Source organism: Bombus pascuorum, chromosome 9, assembly GCF_905332965.1.
Source record: "Bombus pascuorum chromosome 9, iyBomPasc1.1, whole genome shotgun sequence".
Classification (NCBI taxonomy): Eukaryota; Metazoa; Arthropoda; class Insecta; order Hymenoptera; family Apidae; genus Bombus; species Bombus pascuorum.
The window spans coordinates 9,817,035-9,839,799 of NC_083496.1; the positions used below are offsets into that span (position 1 = coordinate 9,817,035).

Consider the following 22,765-nt stretch of genomic DNA (forward strand, 5'->3'; position numbering starts at 1 on the left):
TACAGATGTACCGATTGTTCACCGTGAAATGCATTGTAGTTAGAAGATGGATCGAGAATTTTTTTATATTTGTTAGAATCGAAAAAGACTTAGACTTTACTGCTACATGAAATTCTTCTATTAAGATGATATACACATGTGTATAAGATTGTGATTTTTTCGAAATAAAAGTTGCACTCCCAGGATTACAAAAGTAACAATAATTTCGAACAACAAATTATATACATAATCTTAATAAAGGATAAAATTCTTATTTTCAAATTTAATTTATAAAATATATGTCATAAACGTTTACTTCGTTCTATTGAAAATATCGTAATGTGAAAGTGTATCTTATACATATTGTTAAGGTTATTAAATGTATGTGAATACAAAGGAACGTGTGGATAAATTGTAAGGTAGAAAATATATATATTTTGAATATTAAAGTGTAAGTACAAAGTTTGGAATACAATATGAGCTGGTCCAGACCAGCACGCTAGCAATGTTACCCTATGACTGAAAAACCCTGAAGCCAACGTTGCATGTGTACCGTTTATGGTTTACCTTCGACCCAGTCTTTTGTCTATACGCTGTCGATGGCTTCGGTGCTTGAGAAAAATTAAATATCAGATGTAGAGTTTTCTTAGAAGTGGCGACCACTTCAACACATATAATCCTAATAAAGGATAAAATTCTTATTTTCGTAATTTATTAATTCTTATTTTCTTATTTTATTAATTTATAAAATATATGTCATAAACGTTTATGTATTGAAAATATCGTAATGTGAAAGTGTACCTTATACATTCAATATTATATCGAATAGTATGAATTTTTGTTTTGCAATTGCGATACTAAGCGTCGACTATGTGTATGTGTCTACTTAGAAGTAAGCGTCCAGTACAGTTTCTTTGCTTTAAGTGGTCATTCCGTGCCTATTGCCACCAAGTAGAAACTGAAAACTCGCATTAAGAAAACTCCTATAATCGTTAAGAGAAATGCGGCCTCCAACAATGGTGCTGTTTGCTATGCATATAACGAAGCAAAGATTACTTGCAGCAACTTACTTAAATAGTTACAATGAATGTCGCAACTACTAATAAAGTGAATAAGCCAGGCGTTTACGTTAAACTTGTTTTTATAAGTTAGGTTTGAAAAGAACGAAAGAAATCAGATTAAAATAGTAAAAAATAAACGAAACAGTCATCACTATTCGCGATCATATATATATATATATATATATATATTCGACAAATGGACGACTTAAATTAATTTCAATTTCATAAATATAGCAAATAGTTGAAAATCTTGATATCTCATTGTCAGTATGAAAAATCTTCGATTCTCTGACTTTTATGGGTTATTGGATTCCAAAGTTCAATTCGTATCCGAAGTGTTGTCAGTGTAACGTCGGTGCAACGGAATGCTCTAAAATCTCCCGTGAAATATCGCATTTTCGTCTTTTCGTGCAGGTACGTTCGCATGTCTCAAATTACATTGCTCTCCGTGACTCCTACCGCTTTGATACACGACTCAGCTTCTATGTTAGGTTAAAAAGGAAAAGCTACCGAAAAGAGAAGATAAAATGGCTTTGATATTTTTATGAAATACAGGAATCTTGAATTATCAAGATAATAGTTGTACTTATTTATTTCAGTTTGATGGTCTAGAATTGGACTTGATTTAACATAATTTATCAATATGAAACAAAGCTAAAAATTAAACTTACGGACAAGCACAATAATTATTAAGATAATACAACTGTGCTATTTCGTCGTTTATATACAAATTCATGAAAATATTCGAACTCTTGTAGACGCCTTGTAAACATGCATGCACCTTGTAAACGTGTATGCACCTTTAAACATGCATACATCTCATGAACACATATACGTGATCATAATTTACAAAACGAATATAAAAAATTAAACAGAAAATTTTAATAACGAAGAGTTTTAAAAATTCCTACAATTTAATTACTAATCTAACTCTCTTGTAATATCCATTAAAGTTACATTTCAATTTTAATTTTGATTCTATAAAGAAGAAATGTGAGATGACGTCAAACCAGAAGATTAAAGGGAATGACTAAGTACGAGAACCTCTTTTTTGGCTAAGAACGTCGTTATGTCTACTGAAGTGTGAACTGAAGCGTTATCAAGCAAAAATTGCCACACAGAGTGCTTCAAATTTCACTTGACACGATGTAAAAATCTACAACCTGAAGACAAAAAGCTTGTAAATTCTTAAAAATACTTAAATCTTTACTTCTAATCTTTAATTAATTAATCTTTAATTCTAAACTTAAATTTTTTGCTATTCAGTATTATATTATTTATTAGTGTAGTATATTAGTATAGTATAGTATATTACTTATAATTCAGTATTATAAATATATATATATACTTGTACTAAATTTGTACATCTACTTGTATTAAATATCTTGTAATTTCTATTTAAATCGTTAGATTTGTTTCAAAATTGACCAATATAGCCGCGGTAGTCGCAATTCACGCATAACACATTCATAAAAGCCGCCTACAAATATTCGAACGCTTGCATGAATTATCGTGAATTTTTATCAAAAGCCCGTTTATCTCTTTCCGGCCGAAGTCCGGGTATTATCCAGCATTGTATTAATATCGGGGAGACCAATGCCCTCAGAAATTACGACCGGAAAGAGTTAATAATTTAGTTGTTTTAATTGGTGACTTTTAGGATATTTGGTATTCATGTCGATAGATGTTAATGTACGCGTGCACTATACACACGTAATATATGTAGGTGGAAATATATGTACAGGTGTACACGTGTGCGGATATTTGCTTCTGTTACTATATGCATAGCTGCTAGCTGTGTACTTGCAGAATTGGACATCCGCAAAGATCAGTTTATCTAATTAGATTTAGCACGAGCACCGCTGCGCTTCGTCACCGCTGATCCTCGTTATCCCGTCCAATAATTGGCGCCCTTCCAGGAGCAACGGCACGGATTTCCCGATTTATTGAAGCGCGTCTGGTTGCTGCTTCTGGAATTCGATTACAGTGTGAGAGGAGTAACTTTGAAGGGTATTAGTTTGCCACTAGAAAATTGACAAGCTAGGAATTCGAAGTCAACCGAACAAAATCGTCGTTGATAACGATAGTCGAACAACTATTCGTAAATATTCTGTTCAATTTTGTATTGTCACGAAAATCTATTATATCCATGTACCGAATTTTGTGTATCTGACTAGAAAACTAAAAACGTATTTTATCATAAAATCTATTATAAAACTATTAAAACACGTATTCTATCATAAAATTATTTAATATGTACATATCGATACTATTATTATTAGACTGCGAATATTCGCGTAGACTCTTAACTTTACGAAGATTATTAAAATGTGGAATCTAAGTAGAAAAGTTGCTTCGTCTACTAAATATAATATTATAGTGAGTACTGTGCTTTGGATAATTTATATATTTTTGTATATTATGTGCAATCTATACATTTTTACGATTTCAAATTTTCCATAAATGCATAAAAATCCGCAAACTAATTTTGTTATTTATGTATTTCTAAAATGAATTTACAAAAATTGTGGGATAAAATCACATTGGAAATCGCAAAACCATAACTGATTTATGCTACTGGTACAAACCTCGAATTAATTTTCTACCGCGTTACTTCATCGTTCTAAGATTAATTGTCTTTGACAAATTGTTGACCCGTCTAACCCCTAATTTGATATGCTCCGGTTTCTATTCGTTCCATGAATTTCATAAGTCTATGAATTTAAAGAAATTCCACGTGACGATGGTCATCTTAAGAAGTTACAGTGACTCAGACAACGGAAGATGCATTTCCGAAACGCAAACTTCTGTAAGACTTGTGAAGCGGAACGACCTTATTACGATAAATCAAATTTAAGCTCGATAAAATCAAATTTATCGAGCTTTCTGCCCAAGTAAGGCCGGCTTTTCATGTTTGATTTGCGAAATCCGCGAACCTGTGTCAGCGATCAACATCGTGTCTTTGTATCATACGTCTTCTTTATAATAAGCTGTGTCTACAAATTTATTCAGAATCGAACGAAGAACCCATATTTTTCTATATGAAAGAACGATAAATATGTTTTATATACATATACTTAAATATTTTTGACAAATTCTAGCACTGGAAAACATAAATATGCTATTTCATACATATACTAAAAATATAATAATACATTGAAAACGGAGAATTGCAAAATATTGTAGATATATAAATCATCAACTCCAAGAAAGATTAGTAGCAAATCAAAGAGAAAACAACGAGTTGACTTCTTTCTTCCAATTAATACATTTCTAATGCGGATATCGCGAGAACAATATTTAAACATATATCGTTCATAACGTTCATCTTGATGAATGATATCAACGTAGCAAGATCAACGTTTCTTAACATTTATTAATGTAATGTTTCCGTAATTCCATTTGATTTATCTTCCTGATTATTGCAGAATGAAAAACTATCGAGCAATTTGCATTCCGTGTCTTCGAGATCCTCAAGCTACGGATGTGCGAAGCTGTGCCGGAAATGTGATTTGATACCGGCAAAGATGGGAATCCGATTTATTGAAAGGTCGTTCATGGGCTCACGATGCGCGTTACCATCAGCACGCCAAGTATTCGAATAGTTGCGATCGTTGCTCGGCTCGCAACTATCCTTTCTGTAGCGCGGCATCGAATTAGGTTGCCCGGTGAACGGCTCTAATGCGAAAATTACGAACATGGAATTCTCGCTGGCTTATAATTGATTCTACGCTCTTGCTCGAAGGATATCTGGATATTTGTAGATATACGGAATGACAGATGAGGAATTTATCACTAGTGTGATATTTATCACTAGTGATAAATTCCGAATTTCAGTCTCTATATGCATTGACTTATGAAGGTATTCGAACATTTAGCATAGAGAATTTTTGCGAATATATTATTTGCGTAATACCTTCAGAGATTTGATGTGAACATTTAGAAACTCCATTAGTGCTGTAATGAGGCACCCAAAATTTAAAACCCACGTGGGAACGTGTGTACAAGTTTGAAGGCAAACACCGCGTGAAGCCACGTATACCGTTGACGAATTTCTGCAACATACACATAATCAGAAGTACTGAAATTGCGATAGCAATGGTATAACTATAAATTCGTATATGTTTATATATACATGAATAAACACGATGAGGAATGGTAAATATGATTATTATTATATTCATTGTTATTATTACTATTGATACACATGTATGTATATATATATATATATATATATATATATAAACTTCCTAGAGTTCACGTGGGATAGGGATTCTTTTTGTTTTACGGGTAGCATGACTTTTTCTAACGGTCAGAGCGACCCTCTTAGGGTTCTACGGTCAACCATTTTCGAGAGACACTCTTTTCCCAAACGGACGGACAGAGAGCAACATCAGAGACAGACAAGAGCACAGAATAACCATTTAAAATTTTGAAGATTGACAAAGAAAGATCGGTAGCTCAGGACGTTGAAAATCGATTCTCGATTTTCAGGTAAACATTGTATAGAACTTGTTATTTCGCGTCTATGTAAATTATTGTCATTTATTGTTACAGACGGATATCAATTGTTGTTTATTTTGTATTTTATTTAGCCACCTTCACAATAAAACTCGATTTTTAGACTTCAGAATCGATCACCTGAATTACCCCCAAGATTTACGATATCACATATATATGTAGGAAAGTTATTGTTCTAGTCTTCAATGTTATTGGATGATTATGAAGTATGCATTTGATTCAATGATTTCTATGAACTGTACTATTGATTTCCCTGCAGAGAATGACCTAAAAAATCGCCTATTTTTAGTCTCACGTTTTGGAATCGAATTCTCTGACAGACGACTCCTTATGATGAGACATTAGCAGCACCACATTTATATAATTATCGATTAAACTAAAACTGGATGAGAGTCAGAATATTACAGTACATGCGAAAGTGGTGCTCGAACTGTTGGCTATTAGCTTATAGCTAACATTGGTTATGAAAGTTCTATAGTTTCTCGGTCTTAATGTATATGTAATGTATCACCACTTCCAACAATCAAAATAAGAAAAAAAACGAATGTCGATATAGTAAGCGATCTTTGCAACATAGCGTCCAACATATTGACTGGACCATTGTTTTTGAAGATCCAACTGTGCTGACGCGTCAGTGTATTTTATGTTCCTTGATATCTCGTATCCCAGAAACTAATTGTCGATTCAACTTGAAAGCTTGCTGTGGTTGCGCTATGGTGTCTCACCATAAGCCATCGATACAACATACAGTTTCAAAGTCGTGGGACGAAGGACGGGCGAAAAATATCCCTTGGATCGCCTCTTGCAAAATGTATATGCGTACATTTGAATCATAAACGCATCGTATATGTACGGTTTTAAAATGAGCCAGAATGTTCGCGTTAACAGAACAAAGTATAACAATATTATTAGAAACACAACCGAAAGCCGAAGAACCATAAAGACTTTGTCTAATAAACATCGTGAAACTGTAAAATCTAAAGGGTGTTTCATAATTTCATCGTGTTGTTTGCAACAGTAATGCGAGACGTATCATCGGAGATAAACGAGATAAAGTGAGATTATTAGAGATTGATACGAACGAGAAATTTGCCTGGAGGCAGCGAGGCGCGAGATTCTGGAATGCGAATTAAATCGAGCGTTATGCTGCAGTGTATACTATTGGACGGAACCTAGCGCTGAATACGAAAGCAGATAAACTGTCGTGATGTCGACAGAGGTATGAGCGCGGGCCAAGTCATGCGCGGCTCATATCTTTTCGGAACATCCCGGTTTTAGTGGCAGACAGGTATCCCCTGCTATATCGAAGATCCAAAGCATCACCTTGCCGTGGCCAAATCTGTTTAGCGCGTGACAGGAATTCGAATAGATCGTTCGATTACTGCGTGGCTTTCCACTGGAACAAATGTTTTAAATGCTGTTTATCACGCTCACTTCTTCCTATACTTTGCTGCTAACGAACCGTTATCTCACCTAAATGACTGTAATTTAACTTTATTTCGCTTTCTTGTTTCGCTCATTTGAATTGTCAAGAGTTCTCTCTCAGTTCTACCGAATTGCAATAAATGCAATTTCTTTTCTTTTCTTCTTCCTGTTTGTTCATTCGAATTATAAAGAATTTTATCTCATTTTGTACTGAATTGTCCGACAGTGCATTAGTGTCTGCCTTGTAGGAAAATTGTTCGTTCGAAGTATGTAATTTCTGAGTTGCTGAAGTAAAATACTAATCGAATTACATTATAGATGTCTGTGTTTCAAATATCCATAATATATTATTGTAGATGGGTGTTTTATCGGTCAATGCATTATATATCAGTAGCCTTCGTGTATCGATCAACAACCGTTTGGAATTTTTATCACCGAACTGATATAATATAATGTAATTGTCACTTACCTGTGTGTGAAAACTTTTCTAATGGTAAGATACTGAATACGTCGGACATCAAAAAATATTACTTGAAAAGATTTTTTGGTAAAAGATAAACATTTTTTAGGAAACCAAATACATATGATATGAAGCTACTAAAAAGTCTGAGAAAGAAACGGTGGATACAGTATCATATGCGTAGAAGTTTTTACATAAAATATCATATATACAATGTACATGCCAGCGTTACATTTGAATTTTTCTTAAATTTTCCTGCGCACTTCCTAAATAATTTAGCATTTTAACAAGCAAAATATTAAACACGGTTGAAAACGTTCTAGCCAGCTGTAAGGAAACATAATGCTAACGTACGCTACTAATGCATAATACATTATATCTTAATGAGTACTTGCTGCGTGTGTATATAATATCAAGACCGTAAACCACGAAGAGAAAGCATTCCTCCGTTTTAACCATTTGTTAATTTAACAGTCCATTAATATAGATATTCGTTAGCAGAATTAAAATAAAAATTGGTAGAAATGAAATCAAACTCGAAAATTCACCAAGAGTACCACGCTCTTTTACCTTTTTGCAATCGTAAATTTACACAGGATCATCGACCTTACATTTCTACATTTATATACGCAACCAGTTTTATACAATTTCTTTCAATAAAAAATTGACAAAAAATATTTATCTTAAACACATACATGATATTTCTTTTCGGCGCAATTTTATGAAACGCAATAAGGCTGCCACGTTTCGTAGCTAAATTAAAAATTGGATATTAGCAAAAGAAAAAGGAATAGAAGCAGGCCCGAACGTTTTATTACGTCGCGCAGGAGGTACAGAAGAGAAGGATAAAGAATAGAATAAGAGGTAGAAGACAAGGTACCAACGAGAAATAGACGAAGGAGAAAGGAAGATAATGAAAAATGCGAGTCGAAGAGAAAGTAGAGGCAGAAACGAAAAAGAGAAAGATGTAAAGAGGCGATGTGCGGGAGTTGTAAAAGTAAAGGAGCTCCAAGGAGGTTATATTGCGCGTAGGATTAAACTTATACAAGCAACCGTTGTCTCTTGGGCGTATTTCGACTGGCTTCGGCGCCCTATCCTCTTGGTTCTGCTTGATGCCCGCTGCCAAAACTTTTGCTCGATATCTCCGCGAGCGAAATGTCGCGTTATACAGCAACGTCACGACAACCAGAGATTACTCTCGAATACGAAACGCAAAATGACATTGCGCGTAATCTCTGGGTGTAATTCTGCGCAGTCGATGAAATGTGGTGGCTCGCGACAACTTATGTAAGTTCAACGTTTTCGCTTCAGCATGAAAAATTAAACAGCCAGCGCGAATAAATTAGCTTTACGGTTAGTTTAACGTATGTCACTCTTTTTGCTTAGTTCTGCGAAACACCATTGGTACATCTGCGATAAATATAGTTACGCTTCGTTCAATTTTTATTATTTCAACCTTTCTTATTTCTTTAAAATCGCCTCTCTAGTTAGAACTGCATGGATTTTTATACACAATTTTCCATGATTTTATAGAGAATATAACTAATTTAAAGTATCAGGATTAATCTCTCTCGATCGGATTTTTGTATTCGTGTGGAGTTTTCATTTAAGACTCGCGTGTCGAAAGGAGAAATTTGTCGAAATGATTTGAAAGAATTTTAAATTTAAAGCGTATACTCGTATATTTTCACAGTGTATTTTATTGCCTAATGTCTTGTCTACATTTTTCATGAAGATGGAATGTCTCCATCAGAACGAAGTCCGCATCTACCAATTTAGAATATGCACGGTCATCGTTCCGTGATGCGGACGCATCGAACTTCGAGAGGTAGATATAATAGTATTATTTCGTGAGTCAGTCGGTGGTATGTATTGGTACGATATGATTGCCGTTCCAGCCGACTGCGGGGCAATCTGAAATTCCCTTTAATACAGCTATGCAGATATTTAGGGTACGTTTCAATGCCAAAAATCAAATTAAACTTTGTGAACGTTTGTGTGAAGGACCATTTCGATGGAGCATATTGAACACGATGGGAAACTTTACAAGAGATCCATAGATATATATGTATACAGAGTTAGCACGTCATATTACCAAACTTTTCACTGATAGCTCTTATCACCCATTTATGTATATTGTCTTAAATCTATTCGCAGTTACTCGTTTTACACCTGAATTTGAACCGCAGAAAATTATCGAGGTTGGTTTGCGGCGACACCGACCAAGATAATCCCACCATATAATTAACCACCAACAACCGTCCAGGGCTCTCATACCAACCTACACCATAACTCATGGCTAAGCTACCACTGCGTGTACAGTTTTAAACGTTCTTATCCGTATATATAATTTTGTCAGCTAGAAAAAATGGTGAAAAAGGGTAAAATAGGTCCGGTTGCTCTGAATTATAACGCTGTTGCTCTACACATTCTTTCTCTAGTTTTTTGTTATTTATGGAGTGCTCATAGTACTTATAAAAAAACTTAATTTATTTGTTAATTTATGTAATATTATAGAATAGGAAACATACGAGAAGAAAATCTTCAACACAAATTTAAGAAATATTTGAATAATAATATGAAATTGACAAAGAAACGCAACAACGTTAATTATCTACCAGTTTGCATAATTTTCCAGAAATATCGTAATATTTACGAACAGAATTTTACCATCAGTTTTAATTTCTTTTATACAAATATTACGTAATTTCTCGACATCTAATGCTAAATACTGGTCGCAAAACATTAAAAGTTAATTCGACGTGTAAAAAGGGTTTCTCTATCCAATTTCATGTGTAAATTTATCAAAACTTTGACTGGTTTACCCTCGTTTTGAAACACTTAATACATTATATTTAATATATATTACCATGATTCTTGTACAAGGCTGCAATATGCTGCTTGAAACCTTCGCTTGGAACAATTTTACTTCCTTGTTGTTTCGGAACTGTCGCTCTAGTGTTTTTACGATGGGGTTCGTCGCCCTAGGGTACGCTACCTTGCACAAGCTCCATCGTGTTCTTTAAAAACAACTTTCCTTGCACGTGGCCTTTTCAATAGTTACTACTTGGTAACTTTCTCTTTCCCTAGTGAACCTAGTTCACTTCGTACCGTTTCCCAAAGGGAGATGCTGCACGCTTTCATTTGCATCTCTTTTTAAGGGGGGATACGCGGTATACAGCTATGTGTAAAATTAGAATAGCTTTGATCCATAGGATCAACATAGGGTAAAAGAGCCAACCATAGTATAAACACTATCTGCTAATGTGATGTAATACTTTTACAAGTGGAGGTACTGTTAAAAAGTGTAAAACGAAATTTTGCAACATCTGTAGATTGTATTTAATCTTTATGTTATTTGGAAATCCACAATCTACTGATCTCATAAAAAAGGTAGAGAGTGTCAATATTATAACGAGCAGCATACTTCGGAATATTCTTGCATATTAAATGCATCCTCTACATTCTCTGCATTTAAATATCTAATATTTTGTTTTACGTTATTAGTTTTCCCGTAATTATTCAAATTAAGATATATACATATATGTTGTCATTATTGAAGAAGATATCAAATTAATTTTACTAATGGTAACTTGATGTTATAATAAGTTTTAATATATTGAATAATATAAAGACTCTTGCTTCTCTCTTTCTCTCTTGTTCCATTGTCCTTTTTCTTTTTATTACTTACTCGTATCCAATATTTCTGTCCCATCACATTTATCGGTTTACACGTTTTTTGTTTGCACAAAAGAATTTGATTGGTAGTATTATTTGAAAAATCCAATAAATTTGACGCTGTATCAATAAGATTCGTGATTTTGCTGACTCGATGCCAGATAGCTTGGTAAAAAGGTCTTTGAAGAAGTACTACTATTACGCTACCACAAAGGAAACGTTTCACTCGCCATCGATCACAGCTATTGCAGGCCCGCAATCAATTTACGTTAACGGTCTGCTCGTTATTTTCTTGCCATTCGTTTCGGGAAAAAAATGAATTTTACATCGAACCCTCTCGATAAGTACGTACGATTGTTTTAACATCATAACTATGATGAGTAAAGTTTTCCTTTAATATTTTCTTCTCTGAAATACGCTTATAATTCTCATACGTAGTTTCCGTATTAGTTTGTAATTTATATTAATAAATTTACGCAGACCTGGGAATAAAATCGTGAAAAAGATATTAAATAAAACTAACTATTCGCGAAACAAGAAACATTGCTTTGCGTAGTTACACTTATCACTAGAAAGCACACGACCTTTGTTTTGAACAATTTTTTTCGAAAATGTTTTTGATATATAAAGGAAGCTATATTTCTCATCCTCAAAGAAAGACATGCCAGTAATTTTTCTACAATGTTTTTCATGTGTAAATTTCGTTAAAATTGGCGCGTTGCGCTCAAGTTGACCCTTGTAAGTGGAACAACCTTACTAATGAGCCGCCAGACAAAATGCATTCTCCCTTCCACTTCTTCTTTCCTCTTGTTCTTCTTTTACACTACAATGCCGCATCATACACTAAATTACAAGGATCTTTTTATTGACTCAGGAAAGAAGTTTTCACAGTCGTTCCAATTAGCAATCTTTTGGCAAACCATATGTAGAAAAAAGCAAGCGATAACTAGACAATTACTTATTTTACAAACTGGTATTTAACTGATGTAGAGAATGTACACTTGTTGTAGACTTTTACACGAAATGCAATTATGATACCACTGTGTATTTCTATTATATTTGAAATAGATATAATGAATTAGAATCTTACGATCACCGTTTAAAAATAAATTGACGGAATGTTGCAAATAGGAAATTCGTATTGACACTATATCAGGCAGTCAGAGAATCGATGTTCGCCTCCGATCAGAAGGTTTATTTTCTCTGAAATGACATTAATCGGATTTCCACAGTGTACAACTTAAATTCCGTTTTCTATAGACAGATAACAAACGAGTGACAGCGAAGTTTACTTATCCTGAGGGAATAAAGTTTAACCAATTATTATTGCCACCGGTATTTTTACAATATAAGCGTTCTAACTATTATATTTTCTATTATTCAATGAATTCTTTGTTTCTTATAAATTCTAAGTTTAAATAAAATAATAATAATATAACGTGTTTTAATAAAACCGTGTCTTTCGCTAAATATTCCACTGTTACGTGATTAATGATGTTTCTTGCAAAAAAAGTGCTGCTCTTTAAAAAATCGATTTCTAATTTCATTCATTGTCAGTTACATGCTTCCAGCATATATCAAACTATTCAGACATGACTTGCTGCAAAAAATTTCGTTCGGCAGCTGTAATAGGAAAGCTTTCAAATTTCAAAAGAAAAGTTGAAAAAATTGACGTACGCATATATGGAATTTAAAAAACAGAATATCAATTTAATTGCAAATGCAGAAATCTTTTAAACTTTTGCGAAAGCGATGAAGAACATTAAATCTGAATTAAAAATTTGAAAATGTTAATTAGTACATGTTGCAGCTCGAAACGATTTAAATTAAGAGAAAGCTACATGTCAGACAGGAAAAAAGGTAGCAGTGTACAAAAATTTATGTACGAAAGGAGGTTTTAATTTTGGAACACTAAAGTAAGCTGACTTCAAAGAAATCACAAACTTGTAACGTATTCTTACTTTATTTTCATGAAAATAATTATTCTTTAAATATTCATTTATTTCCCGAGTATTTTAAAAAGAATTTCGCTATCTATAATATCCGTGACAAACCACCGTATTGCGTGAGACCAACCACGACGTGTCATATATTATACTACCCTACTTAGTGTTCCTTAAAATCGCAAATACTTGCTTTTACTGCTACTATGAAAATATATATTTTATTAAATATTCGAATTGATATTCCTACATTTTTAGACATTTATTTAACCGTATTTCACGAATATTTCTTCTAACATCCGATGGTTTGTGAAGCAATTGATTTTCTTATTATCGAATCTTTTCATATCGTAGACATAGTCATTGCTTAATACGTCATGTTTATCTTTATTCCCTCAATTGTTTTTTTCCTACGATAAAGCGGTTAACTTTCTGTTTGAAACATCGAGGGAATTTAATTTCCACTAATTATTAACAATATAAGCACAGTTTCCAACGTTTTGTAAGTGAAGCACAGTCCACTAAAATCTCAAGCCATTATCATGTCTTTAATTAATAATCTGGACAGCGGAACGTTACTTATATGCAATGTCGAGAGTGAAAGGGTTAAATTGTATAACTAACGTGGAAATTTAAGAACGTTTCTGCATCGACACGGAACATATTGAAAATAAAGGAAGAGGAACGTGCTATTCGTTTTCGCTCGGCTTTATATGCAGCTATGTATCCGAAATCAATAAAAAGTTGGCAAATAAATAGCGGAAAATGCGGGAGAAAGCGAGGCAACTGTGTTTAAACTGGTGCACTTTTTAACTTTCAAAACTTAATTCACCAAGACGCCGGCACCCTTGAGTACGTCGATAGGGGGTTAACTACAGCAAGAAGTGGTGCGATGAAGGTAGACGGTACCCGTACAGATTAAGCATCTTAATCACCGCCGAGTAAAACTGCAAATTGCTTGGCTAGGTGAAATGAGAATGGCGTGGGTATATGCCCACTTTTGCTCAAGAGAAGAGCGCTCGTGAAACAAAAAGTTCAACGAGCTCGAAAGAGTTATCCCGAGAATGATGAGAGGCATAAAGGAATAGAAAGAGGCATATGCGTAAACAGAGGAATAAAAGATTTACTCTGAAGTACAAAGGAAATGCAAGAAGGAAAGAACACCGAGGAAATGGAAACAAATAGATAACAATGAAAAAAGGGAAAATTAAGAGAATTAATACACGGAAAAGTAGAATTTTAAAAAGTACGAGAGCGAATTGGTTGGTTGGTAAAAAAGAAGGTCAAGGACTGCCTGTGTATGTGAAGCTATACGTGCAACGTGCTTGTAGAAGCATTTTAGGTGCAGTTGAGTAATCATCGCATTACGTTTTAGAGATTTAATAAGAATAATATAGCTAGGTTATATATGTATATTGTATGAAATTCCTATAATTATATTAATTCAAATAATCTAAATTATTGTACGTACTATGGAGCGATTAAATTGACTTTCAGGAATCAGTATCCAACTAAACGAATGAAATTGGCATTTGCAATTGTCGAAGCGTGTATAATAATTTGATTATGCGAGAAATTCTTTATTTTGAGGTCTCTTTATTTCTTAATTTTAAATCGGATGAATTAATTTTGATACGATTTGCATCTCGCTACGGCAAATCGACCAGACGATCTCGATGGTTATAAATGATAGTATTTGTACATAGGTATATTACCTTATTGCATAGTTTTACGGTTTCTCTTCTGTCGCTCGTGTGACGAAAAAGCAGCGTACCATAGGACAGAGCATATACGCAATCGTTTTTATGACCCATTTGCAAATATTCTTGACCGAACGTTCGATGTAAACGCATTTCACTACTCTGCATGCTTTTCACGCGTTGAAAAACTAAAAGCTCTTTGTGTTCCGTACTAGAATGATTTCAACGCCATTCGTATTGTGAACATATCATGCACTATACGATTCTAATTTGAAAAAGTTCACGTAAATACGTATGACTAATTGATTTTTCATAACGTATATATATACAGATTTCTGACTCAGCTGATACATGTAATTATTTACTATTGATACTATTATTGTTCATTTTATAAAATATTTAATATAGAAATCTCGTCTTTCTGTTGCAGGCTGGATGATGAAAAATTGGACCTCATAAACGTAAGTAACTTAACGTTAATATCGATAAAAAATTAATGAAATTACTATATCTTGCTCAATTTTATGTTGCTGCGTTTTTAATCCACCGAGACCGATTTTTGTCATTTTTTCATTCATTCATGTCATTTTTCATCGAAGCTTCGAAAACATTCATACAATGCATATATTGTAATATATTCACGAGGAAAATCACGTGATAAATGTTCGAATATTTTCGTCAGCCATTGTACATATAATTATGGCAGGTTTTCTCTGTTTCCTGATATATGTTGATATGCCACATATGGGGTAGAAATGGAGCGTGGTAAATGGACGCGTTCTATGTCGTATCAAACGTTACCGCCGCGGCATCTAGGCGGTCTAGTGTACCACGTCGCGGGCATAACTGTATGCGCCAAATAACCGGAAATTACCGGGCGCATTTCAATCAGAACACCAGGCAAGCTTCGAACACGCGGGCCCATCGTTTACTCCGCATAATAGTCGGCCGTATGATAATCTCGCAAATCGAGCCAGGGTGCAGCCCCTGAAAACCGATTGCTCCGTTCTCTGGTAAACCTCTTCCAGTGAACGACTACGATCGATCGTCAAACATGGCAAAAGGGCATATTGAAACTGTTCACTATGTTTGTGATAGCTTCTAATGCAGGTTCAAATTCGCGTCAATTTCTTGTGGACGACTCTCAATTATGTTCATAATATCTTATTAAGTATTGAAAACTCTATTGCCAAGATTATTTCATTTTATTGCTTTTTATATATTATTGCAATTATAACTACACTATTTTTATCTTTGATTTTATCGTTTTTATTAATAGATCTTCGCTCTTTTGATTTTATGTTAATGAATAATAGAGTGGAAAATAGTTAGAAATAATTAGTAGCACTCTAGAAATTTAATTTACGATGAAATAACAACACTTTCCTTCTAGGAAATGGTTCACTTCTGAGATTAATCTTTACGGGCGTTTCAAAATGGTTAATTATTTTAGATGTGCCACTCTTATCAGCAGTATATTTCTCTTACATTGGACCTTAATATTTTTCATACAATAATAACGCTTGCGATCAAGGAAAACATCGCGATGTATTTCTTTGAAGCACATATTGCAAATTTTAAAAATATATTTTTCAATATGTGCTCATGAAGCCTTATCAAAGATGCATAATATAAGTAGAGTTAGAAGTTTTTAATTTAGTTTCTAGATGCAGGAATATTTACAAAATAGTGAATTTATTACGAAATATTAGTCGCGACAATTTTCATAAGCATGTACTTACTGCACGATCTTCTTTACTCGCGAGACTGTACAAACTGCATGAGCACGTGGCAGTAATTACGTTTCCTTTGAGGTCTGCCCCCTCATTAAACCGCAGTCGTATCAGAATGCTTCAACCACTGACACTAAGTTGGAATCTGTAACCGCTTAATAAGCTTTGATATATGTAACGTAATACCTACTTACGTACTTGTGTACTTGTGAATATTTATCACAATAATTTATAGACGTTAAATGAAGCTATACAGCTTCTCTTCTGCGAATTACATAGTTATCCATTAACTTTAACTTTTAACTCTCGATCCACATAATTCATAAAAATAAGAAACGTCATGAATTAACTTTTTAACAGTACGTTCTGAGAGAAATTCAAGCAAACAGGCATAGTAATTAAATAAACACGTTATTTCGCATTATAAATTCCATACCTTAAATATCATCACGTAAGGCACTTATTAACGTTTATTTTCTAAGTCGCTATTGGCCATCATAAATAATTAGAATACTCCTCAATTTTCTCATATCGAGAAAAGTATCGTGGAAACTGCTGAAAGCATAAATTTGTAATCCTCATTTCCACATGAATAATTTTTTACTGCATAAATTATTTAAAAGATCTCTATACCGATTTCATCGCAAAAACTTTTTAATTTAAACAGTTAATCTCTTATAAATTCTTACAAATGAGAATAACGACACTAGATCATTGGAAAATCGCATCGAATCATTTGGAAATTCTTTTGATCACATAAAGAAACTATGTGCTATTAAGGTTCCATTTAAAGGAAAAAGCAACGTTCCATGTACCAACTTAACGTACGAAAATATACAAATAGAAGCGTATTTGCATAAGCTTGGAACGTTAAACGTTAAACGAGTATTTAAATGAAGGACTACTAATATTTTAGTACATCATCCCACGGAACCACCTTTACGTGATTCTGCTACAATAGATTGGCTCGATGAATCTTCGGCCACGGGTTATTCTCTGCCGAATTGTTCGCTACTTAGTCACTGGTAGGAGGAGGGAAAAAAGCCAGTTGGTTCCATGAATAAAATGCTAGTTATCGAGATCGTAAATCGCAATGTTGGAAGGGATGGTGGATGTTGGTACGGGTAGGAGCAGGAGCAAAGAGGGGGAAACCGTAAATGGTGGCGTTCAAAGTAGAAACAGTGTTCGCCAGGTCGGCCAGGATTCGTACATCACCACCCGCGGTTGATTTATTCAGAAAATTTTCACCGCGATACCGGTTCTAGCTCTGCCTTGCTCTGTAAGTCGAATAATTGCCACCCGTGAGAGTAAATGAATCTAATTGCATCTAAAATTTAAATAAGACTTCGAATTTGCATTTAATACTGACATCTAACTGACTGTACAGGATTCGATAAAGCAAGACTAATTCCTTTCTTCTTGCCTGTACTATTTTTCACGATCGCAACTTCCAATCCCTAAATACTGTTTTTTTATATAAAAAAAAGATTGATTGTATTGTTTTGTTACTATTCAGTGTTAATGATTTCGCAATTAATGACTGGTCTCTGAGGTAGTAGGTTGCGAATTATTTATCTACTTGGTTTAATCATTTAACGTATTCATGAATATTTTAGCTATTCGTCTTTATGGAAAACTACGATATAAAATACAGATCTGAAAGAGATGAGACACTATTTTTATTCAACCTTCTCTCCGCTATTAGTAAAGATATGAATTTTGTACAAATATGCACAGTCTAACAATAAGTATTAAACGTACGAAATGTTAATATTTGCTGAAATACACATAAAACGAGTGAACAAATTGAAGCAATTTATATATTAAATCTCAAGTAACTTTCAAATATCGGTAAATAGAAATGGAACCTACAGTGCCATTCATAAATCACTAATTGTTAATATATGTAGCACAAGCGTAGATGAATGTTACAATTAGAGAATAAATTACATACGTACTACATACATATTAAAATACATATTTTGAAGACTGTATTACATTCCCATTTTATTAAAACTTCTATTTAAGATTAACAAGTGTTCTGTGACTTATGAAAGATGCGAGTAGAATAGCAATAATGTCGCACTATAGTACACACGTTGATAAAAGGTACTAGCTTGATATGTGGTATAGGGAAAATTCCCCGCACCAGCGGAAAACGGAACGAGAACGTACTCCTAGGATGCTGATAAGGCCGCAAGAGTTACGCAATATTGTGATAAAGGGGAATACCGCCTCTCCTGTGTAGTGATAAAGAGGTACATGGCACATACGTCTATAGAAGGCAAACGCACAGGGACGAAAGTTGTATCTTGACCGAAGGGGCGAGCAACGTCGAAAGAAAAGAGACAGGGCGAAACGAAACTAACGAGGATAAAGAGTCGACGTAATGGACAATGCGCGCCGAGATTCATGCCAGCACGTAAGAAAAATTGGATTCGCTACATCGCTTACCTGCCGAGGAAAAAATTAATTTGCTTGAACTTAAGACAACAGACTCTGTTGATTGGTTTCGATATTATTACGATAATATTTTTTCGCACATTGAACACGATATAAGAATTAGAAGTATATTTATTGTGTACTTACTTTTACTATAGCATTTTTATAAAATTAGTACGGCTGCAAAATGCAGAGATACGAATGAACCAGGACGAGTTGAGAAATAACTTTTAGAACAAGCGTACAATGCTTCTGTAACAATGGCCACATCATCGTTGCCATGTTCATTTTTTCACATCGTGTATTTGTTCCCTTCCGCGCATATTCATAGCTTTCTGTTGATTTTCCATATGCCTCCAGTTTGAACATCTGAAATGTTTTTTTAAAAATATAGGCAGTTCGTTGCCTACACGTTATAAAATATTTATATTTCTGCATATTTCACAAGAACGGCAGCGTTCATATCCGACAAATAATTGTTTTCCTTTTTTATTTTCCTTTCCTCCCATACAATCGGCTATTTCATTTGGCCTTTGTGCGGGTAATTCTTAACAATTATATATTCAGCAATTCAATTTTTATTCAACAATTTTTGCAAACCTTTATTCGAAATTTGTTCCACAATCGTCTACTGGAATTAAAAATTATTTTTGTTCTGGTCAATCGTTATATTTGAAAATGTGCAAAAATAAGTATCATAACTAATTTGTATAAAAAAAGGTAGATATTTATCATACTTCCAAAATATCCAACGTTGAAAGAAAAATATATACTTAATTAAAAGATACTAATCTTCCTAAAATAATATTTCCGTTCCCGTATTTGAAAAAATATTAAAAAATTGTTTAGTAGTTACTTTAATTACAGATCGGCCAATGTAAAACTTAATGAGACAGAAATTCGGAAACTTACATTATAAGAACGCTTCGTTTTTAACAAGTCACTTAGTTTAATCGTAATATAAGCTTTCTCCACGATTCGTTATAACATCGATAAACTCTTGGCTGTTATTTGATGGACGGGAGAAAAGCGTAACTTGGATCGGTGAAGCTGTTAACGAGGAGCGCCGTCTAGAATGCAATCGGTGAAAAATAATTAAAGACGATGAAATTAAACGTTTGCACGTCCATGGTGTTCGAGGCCCCATTTGTTCGGCTCCGGTTTTAATTATCAGGCGCTTGCCATTAGGCCGATATTAATGACGCACGTTCGCTCGAGCGTAGCTCCCAACAGACTTCTACTACTTCTACGCTCAATACAACCATCCGACGATCGTTTGTTTAAAGCAGTCGGAAGTAATATCAGCCGTTTCTTCCTCTCGGATTCTCACCCGCGCTTCACCAAAACAAAAGGAAATGTTGCCTTACGGATCACACAGATTTATACAGCGTATTCATTTTATCGATTGCTAGCATTCATTGCCTTTTAAGTGTAACGTGTACGTTTTAGTGTAATTATTTAAATATAAATTAACGTTTCAATGTATTTGGATACTTTGTGATTTTTTATAAGATATACAGCTCCGCTCGAAAGTCTTAGTTTGAATTTTAATTTACATTTCTTTATTAACTTATCATTAATTTCTACACATCGAAATTCATATTTCTCATATAATTGTCTTATCAAGTGTCTGTAAGATTTATTAGACGAACAGTATCTAAGCTTTGTCCCTACGAATCGAGTAATATATCGTGTTCTTCTTATTGTTGTATCGTGTCTCTTTGCGTGCTATCATTTGAATGAATATATCACCTCATAAGAAGTAGGCATGTCCTTGGGGAAACTAATATGAACGAGACTTCTCCTGATGAGAGTATTACGTGTAGATATTGCAGTAAAATAATATAAGCATTATTATTTTATCGTTATTAGTATCGCTAATAGAGTTTAAGTTAACTTCCAATTATTTCATCTAATTTAATACGTACAGTAGCGGACAAAAGTTTAAGACGATGATTTGTAAACCGGATTACAAACATCTTATACGCATATTGTTCTTCTATTCGGTTTGTCTCTTTGGAATAACGTAGCTGTATGTTTGACCTTCGTAACCTCAGACAGTCAGTTGTTAAATACAAACAATGTAGGAGTTACAACAGTTAGTTACCGCCTAGCACTTGGAAACAGTGGACATTAGTTTAAGACGATCTGTGTAAAACGTGAGTACGAGTACAGTTTTTGAACATTTTGATTCTGGAATGTCAAAATCATTGTTTAGTGTACCTTTTATTGCTTAAAATTCATTTAGGTAGGAACAGACTATGGGTAAATCAAAGAATTTACTTGAAAACGAAAGGGAACAAATCGTAAGGCTGCGAAAGCAAAGTAAAACCTTCACCGAAATAGCAAATATAGTGAACAGGTCAGAAACAGCTTGTAAACAAGCTTGGTATAAATGTTTAAAGACAGGCATGTATTGCGATCAACCGAAAAACGGAAGACCACGGAAAACAACACCGAAAATGGATCGCCGGATTCATCGATTGAGCGAAAAGGATCGTTTTCGTAGTGCAAATAATATTGCTGCGGAGATAAACTATGAAAACGATACACAAATTAGTGCTAGAACTGTTAGGAGAAGATTAGAAGACTTTAACTTAAGAGGACGAAAACCCCAAAAGAAACCACTGCTGAGTTCTAGGAATCGAAAAAGACGACTTGCATTTGCTAAAGCTCATAAGCATTGGACAAGTGAAGATTGGCAAAAGGTATTGTTTTCTGACGAATCGAAATTCAATCGCGTCTGTTCTGACGGGATACGGTACGTTAGACGTCGAATTGGCGAAAGTTTGAAAACACAGTGCGTTTTAAAAACTCTTAAACATGGTGGTGGCAACGTTATGGTGTGGGCGTGTTTTTCTCGAAGCGGCCCTGGTCCGATATGTCGTATCAATGGAATTATGGACCGTTTTCAATACAAGGACATACTCAAGAACACAATGTTACCTTTTGCACGCAACAATATGAGTGATGATTTTATTTTTCAAAATGATAATGATCCGAAGCACACGGCTCGGGTTGTGAAACAGTTTTTTCAAGAAGAAAATATCACCGTGCTGCCGTGGCCGTCGCAATCACCAGACATTAACCCAATCGAGAATTTGTGAAGCATCATAAAAAAGACAGTACAAGGTTATAAACCGAAAAATTTAAATGAACTTTACTCTACGATTGAAACAGCCTGGAATAATATTACGGTAGATTAATATAAAAAATTAATAGATTCTATGCCAAGAAGATGTACCGAAGGGATAAGAAATAACGGATATTGAACAAAATATTGAATTTAAACAAAAATTGTGTATATTTTTTAACCAAAAATTAATATTTTTTGTATAGTCTTAAACTTTTGACCGACGAAATATTATACAGATTTCGTTCCTTTTTTATAACTTAGCTATTGAGCAAAATATCAAAATGAAATTTTTTTTCTAAGTGTACAAACAAATGTACAATTAGTTAATACCAAAAGTAGAACACCGTATTTATATTTTTTATGGAAAGTAAATCAATTATTTATTTCTTCCATTTCGTCTTAAACTTTTGTCCGCTACTGTATATAAATAAGCGAAGAAAAATTATGATAAGCAAAAATTTGTCATGTTCTCAAAATTATTTTCGTAAAATAAGACTACATATTTTTATGACAGTAGCGTGGCAGATCATTTCAATCGTGACTGCAGCGCTATGAAATATTTTTTCAATAAAGACGCCTTTTCGAAGAAAATTGGTTGTAACATAGAAAAACAGGTTGCAAGAGTTTTAACCTACTTAACTGCTCGTAACTGCTATCGTTTCTGTTATTTGTCCACAGTCTGCGTCA

At 34.0% G+C, this 22,765-nt stretch overlaps 1 protein-coding gene across 1 annotated transcript in view; it reads left to right on the forward strand.

The window, feature by feature from the left end:
* The window catches only part of LOC132910661 (leishmanolysin-like peptidase), a 214,361-nt gene that overhangs the window by 171,237 nt on the left and 20,359 nt on the right, over positions 1–22,765 (forward strand). The window contains exon 4 of the mRNA XM_060966497.1: positions 15,198–15,228. Within this exon, the coding sequence (XP_060822480.1) occupies positions 15,198–15,228 (31 nt within the window). The remainder of the gene's footprint in view (positions 1–15,197; positions 15,229–22,765) is intronic.